General features: G+C 39.2%; 1 protein-coding gene across 1 annotated transcript in view; it reads left to right on the top strand.

Annotated features, from left to right (window-relative positions):
* LOC106870392 (hydroxylysine kinase) overlaps positions 1–6,142 on the top strand; it is a 19,304-nt gene that overhangs the window by 11,302 nt on the left and 1,860 nt on the right. The window contains exon 4 of the mRNA XM_052977934.1: positions 1,827–1,978. Coding sequence (XP_052833894.1) covers positions 1,827–1,978 — 152 coding nt within the window. The remainder of the gene's footprint in view (positions 1–1,826; positions 1,979–6,142) is intronic.

Genomic DNA, 6,142 nt, shown 5'->3' with positions numbered 1-6,142 from the left:
ACCCACTTTTTAAATTTTTTTTTTTTTGGACGCTAGCAAAAACTGTATCTCCCCCCCGTCACAAACACACTATTTCTTTCTTTCTTTCTCTCTCTCTGTCTGTCTGTCTGTCTCTCTGTCTGTCTCTCTCTCTCTCTCCTTCACGCGCGTACGCACAGATTTGACTTCGCCATGTCAACAAACTTCAAAATTGGTAAAAGTTTATCGATATTTACAGCTATACGCGGGTGCCTCTGAGAAATATTTGGCGAAAATGCACATAATGTCATGACACATCACCTCCTAAAATTGGAGCGACATGCGTGCTAATTTGTGGACGTGCATAAACTACACTCACGTACACACACACACATCCTCTCTTTTATATATATAGATTATGGTTGCATAACGAAATACCACGTCCCTCCAAGTTAGTAATACTTAGAAAAATATGAGGACGATACTGATCTACTGTTTTCATATTGTTTTATGCTGTAGGGAAGAAATTAACCAAGCTCAGTAATTAATTCTAAAACCCCTAAGTGCTTGCTGTTATTTTGTAATCCGAAAGTTTCAATGTTATTCTTAAAATCTGGACCGCATAACGCTCATGTGCTTATCACTGCGACAACGGCTCAAGTATATGTTTCCAATACTGTTAACCTGTTTTTATTTGTTCTGCTAATCTTTTGTCGAAGATTGAAGCACGCTTTCTTGTGAAGTATGTCAGAAAAGTTGATCCGTGCTCTTTGGAGTTTTTAGGACTTTGAATTGAAATGGGAATTCGTCAGAAGCTAGTATTACACTTGAAAAACAATAATCACAGCCAGTTTTGGAGATCATACTATCCATTTCTGATTGTATATTTCACCATTAAATTTTCTGACCTGAGAACAACTATTCAAACTATATCTGCCTTGATGTTCAGAATATTAAAATAGGAATTGTTCCCGTGCATACACTCTTAAGGAGCCTCAACTACTATATCCAGTGTGTGAGTTCATCCTTGGTTAATGAGTTCATCTTTATTAACTACAATCATTGAGTTTTGTGAATTTTATTTCATTCGTAAATGTTGGCTCTGTATCACCTCAACTTACCAGTATTTCCTCAACTTAGATACCAGGGTCTGTTGTCTCAGTAGCTGTGGCAATGAGTTATGGATGTTTAGGACTTAACCAATCACTTTGGGTTTGTGGATCTGTACATGTTCCTAGGGTACAAATATCTGTTATGTGTTGGTACTACTTTGAAGTTGTTTCACAAGTTACAGATTTCTTTTCTTTTTTTTTCTTTTCTACTGGCCGTTCTGAAATGTATTCTTCACTGCAAGTCTGAAAATGTTGAAAATTTACTTTTCAAATGTTACTTCGTATTAATTGATATTTTAGACTTTCTTGTTATTTATTTAATTAACATTATAGAAGAAAACAAAAGAATAACATTTAAATTACTTAACATTATTTGTAATATAACGAAATAAACTTGTATTGTTGTTTTCGTCGTCGTCGGCGGCGGCGGTGGTGGTGGTGGCGGTGGCGGTGGTGATGGTGGCGGCTGCAGTGATGGTAGTGACAGTTGTGGTGATGGTGACGGCTGCGGTGGTGGGGTTCGGTGTTATTGCTGTTGTTATTTTTGCTGGTGGAAGGCAGTGATGCCGTTGCCGTCTCAGTCGTTAGACTTATGTTGCAAATTATTCCGCTTGCATTCACAATTAAATTAGGTTCCAAAATATAGATGTTTCTGAAATGCGACACCACTACTACTATTCTCGCAGCTATTTAGTCCCCATTCGCACATGTTTACTACAACAACAACTACAACTGATTGCTCATTTCATGTTGTAGATGCGAACAACATTGCTGACAGTAGAAACTTGCAACACATGGTTATACTTCAGACATTTCTTCCCGGAGTAGTCATTAGCAAAGTTCCACTGATTCCCAGTCTCGTTTATCAATTTGGGAAGCTAATTGGCTCAATGCACAATTCATTAAAGGTAAGTTTTATTTATTTATTTGTTAATTTCTTAGTACAGTACTATATTTAAGAGATGAGGAATTATGTACATTATTTACATTTGACAGATATTTGTCCTCATCTTGTTGTTAACAAACGTTTTGGCTGATATACCCTCCAGCATTCATCAGGTGTCTTGGGAAAATTTCGAACCTGAGCTAAGTGCAGCGGAGATGCCCAGGGGCTAGTAGAAGGACGTATAAGACCGATCTGGAGCGTGTGCTCGAATTTAACGTGGGCTTTCTTGAGCCTGTCTGGCACCAATCTACGTGGACGAGGGAAAACGAGTGGACCAGTTGTTGTAATAAAAAGTTGAGTCGAGTGGTCTGGGTAGGTTTAAATGAGAGATCTGTTAACGAAGCAAGAAGAGTATGGAACTGGTTACTGGCAGCAGCTACAAAAATGATGGGCTGAGGATAGCAGCAGTATATTCATGTGCTGGTGTAGATAAAGATATGGTAGTGTCCACAAGTCTCTGTTTCCTGACATCTACCAGGAGTGAATAGTGGTGTAAGAAGTCCACCCCGAGAATAGGATTAAGCAGGTCGGCGATGACAAAAATCCATTTAAAATCTAGACGCAAGGCAAGGTCTAGAGTTAAAGATATCTGACCGTAGGTTTTGATGGGAGACTGGTTCACCGCATATAAGGAAATACTGGATAACTGTGACTTATTAGAGCTGAACCGTAATGGCAAAATACTGCAACTTGATCCTGTATCGACCATGAACAACCTGTTTGAGACTAGGCCCCTAATGAAAAAAGCACGATTAGTTGACAAGTTGCGAGAGAGGTCTGACGTGCCCAGGCTCTCTGGGTTCAGTTCTCCGACACTTTAAAAGCACAAGGCTTGTTACAATGACGTGCCTTGTCGGGAAAATGTGCGTGGTACCAACACACCGAAGAATTGCTGGTTGAAATACTGTTGCGTCGCTGAGAAGAGAATGACCGGCTTCGCGAACACCGTCTAACACGACAGAATTTAGCTATTTGGCGCGTTAAACCATCGATAGTCTTCAACATGGCGTCTCCATTTTTAGTATCAGACTGTTGTTGAGAAGACGATGAAGCAATAATCGAATCAGCCGCGGTGGGTCTGTGAGAGAATTCCATTATCCTATCTGCAGATGAAGCGATTTGGTCTATAGAGCTGGTGTCAACCATATTCGCCAATATCGTCTGTACATTAGTTGCTAAGCGGGAAAAAAGTAATTTCTTTACGTAGAAGCTGTCCTCAGGTGTATCGTCACTGAGTTCTCGGATCCGCCTAAGAAATACCGAAGGAGTTCTGTCACCCAGGTTCTCATCCTGTAACAATGCACGGAATCGACTTTCCGATGATTTAGAATTTCTGCGTAGTACTTATGTTCTCAAAGAATCGTAGGTCATGCCTTGTGGACGATCTGTGATGATATCTTTAACGGTGTCTGCTAAAATGGCGGGAATGCCACTAATAAGCACGTGTAACTTTTGTTGAGCGGCTTCTGTACCATGTGCTGTGAAGTAAGAATTAAGCTGTGCAAACCATAGCTTAGCATCGCCAGAATAAGCTGGTATGCAAGTGTTACTCATGATTATGACACGCTTTTCCAGCAGAGCACAGGATGTTCACAGGTATGCTTGTTCAGCTGAACGGAGGCACAATCGTTTATGACAAAGAACAGGCGTGATAAGTGGACTTTCTTCTTTAACGCGAAAGACACGAAATTATTTCAAAACTAGAATATCAGAGGTGCTGGTAGAGTAATGTAGAAATTACCTTGAAGAGTGTAATACGGCCTCGGTTTACCATGTGCTGTGGGCTGCGTATTCAAACGTCAAGTTCATCATTATGTAGTAACAACACTGCATGTGAAAGCGAAGCAGCAAATCTTTAATTCGGAGTCAACATTTTATAATGGCTGGCGTATCCAAACGTCGGGTTCATCATTGTGTAGCGGCTATCGTTTTCTAACGTCGGGGTTACCATTTTGTAGTGATGTCAGTATGTGACAACCTACAATTTTACAATTGCCTGTGAGAAAGAGGGGTCACCATCTTGTACGTAAAACGACAAGAAAATAGGAACTTTTGAGACGTTCATAATAAGTCATAACATATTTATTACTGGATGTAATGCGTTAACATATAAGCATGGTTTAAAAGAAAAAGTTTGTAACATGAACATACTTTGTAACCACATGTCTCAAAGTAAATGAGGCGAATATGTGCGCGTGCGAGGGGTGTGAGTGGTGTGGCTCAATGCGTACGGCTAGGAACCGACAGGTAAAAGGTGCGAAATTAGAATTGCGTTCGCTTTATATAAGGGATGAACCGGAAGCCCCTGACTTCCACATCAACCGGAAGTTAATTGAAAGCTTCTTGAATAGCCGATAATTTTTCGAGATGGTCGAGGGAGATTACTCTCGTTAGATCCCGTTTTCGTTTTGCTTTCCTGCTTGACTGCCAGGGGTCACTACAAGCATCTGAACACGAGAGCCTCTTCTTTCAGAAAACAACTAGACCAGTAGTTCCTAACCGATTTTTGGTCATGCCCCCGCGAATCATTTCTAAAATCCTGATGCCCTCTTGTGATATTTAATTTTTGTTATTCAAAATTTGGTTAATGTTTACGATATTATCCGGAAACAAAAATTTAAAAAATAGTACAACGGATGTATAAAAATGTGTAGGAAACGAATATGAAAAAAAAAAAATGCACGGAAAGCAACGGGGGTGGAGAGGGCTTCGGAAAATTCACAAGATCCGAGTTTTTCCCTCATAACTTTTAGGAAAATGTTGTCTTTTTTAATGAAATTTTATATAAATGCCTTTCAATCAGCATAGATTAAGATTATAAAGAAATTTGTGGGAAAATCTTTCCCGAGGTGTGGGTAGAGGACTTCGGAAAGTTCACTAGATCCGAGTTTTTCGCTCATAACTTGGTGATAGCTTATCGTGGATAGCGGGTATAAATCCAAATTTTAAATATTCCTCTGAATTTTGACGAACTTTGTTATACTTGCACTACTCATTTTATGTATTTTTGAATCGGCATAACTACAGATTTCTGAACAAGTCGTCCATATCTGTTTCATTTTCTCCGTTTTTGTACGTTTGTGCATCCGTAGCAACAAACAGTCAATGAAGGCAAATGAAGCCCTCACCAGAAAACTCGTTATGCTAAAAATAACAACTCAGCGCCTGGTACACAGAGATATGTTACTAAGATGACTTATCTGCTGCATAAGTAAATTTCCAGGTAAACGTTTCTAATAGAAAGGCAGAAGACACAGAGGCAAAATAAAGAATATACACGCAGTTAGAAATAGAAGTGTAAAGCATAATTTATTACATAATCTTTATAATAAACATGATATTGAATGGAATAATTCCCCGGTTGAACTTTTTTTTAATTACGCGCGTGTGTGTGTGTGCGTGTGGTAGAAATCTACGGATGCACAAACGCACAAAACGGGGACAATGAAACAGATATGGATGACTTGTTCAGAAACACCCGCTAGTGGGGAACAGCTCTCAAAAATAACCCCCAATTGTTTTCCCCCAAAATTCCTGTGTCCTCGGAATCTACATAGTCCGAGGCATATTTGTAGAGTATTTCATTACAAAATATCCATTTCCTAGAAAGTTAAGACGAATTGAACTCCGGTGAATTTTCCGAAAACCCCCACCTCAACCCCTCCTAAAACACTTTCCTCCAAAAATTTTGTATATTCGGAATCTACTTGATATAACACATATTCGTAGACGATTTCGTTAAAAACATCCGTTTTTTTGTAAGTTATGATCCTGCAAAGTCGGTGGGAGGTGGGCAGAAATCTGTAGTCATGCCTTTGAATCAAACACAAAGAGATTTCAGTTCAAGCAAATTTTTTCAGCAATTTCTTCAAAAAGATTTCAATATAAACTTTCGGAAAATATGCTCAAAAAGAAACAAGAAATATTCCGTGAATCTTCTCAGCTGCAAAAGCCTTTATATCAATGATGGAGGTTTTCTTACCTTTTTGCTGAATTCACAAACTGACTGGTGGGAATAAAATGACCTGTTAATTTTCACCTCTATTCATATATATACGTATGTGTGCATTACCAGTACCATAAATCTCTCTCTCTCTCTCTCTCTCTCTCTCTCTCTCTCTCTCTC

This window comes from Octopus bimaculoides, chromosome 2 (assembly GCF_001194135.2).
Source record: "Octopus bimaculoides isolate UCB-OBI-ISO-001 chromosome 2, ASM119413v2, whole genome shotgun sequence".
NCBI lineage: Eukaryota > Metazoa > Mollusca > Cephalopoda > Octopoda > Octopodidae > Octopus > Octopus bimaculoides.
Note: the sequence above shows the minus strand (reverse complement) of the source record. Positions and strands in the feature narration are given on the sequence as shown.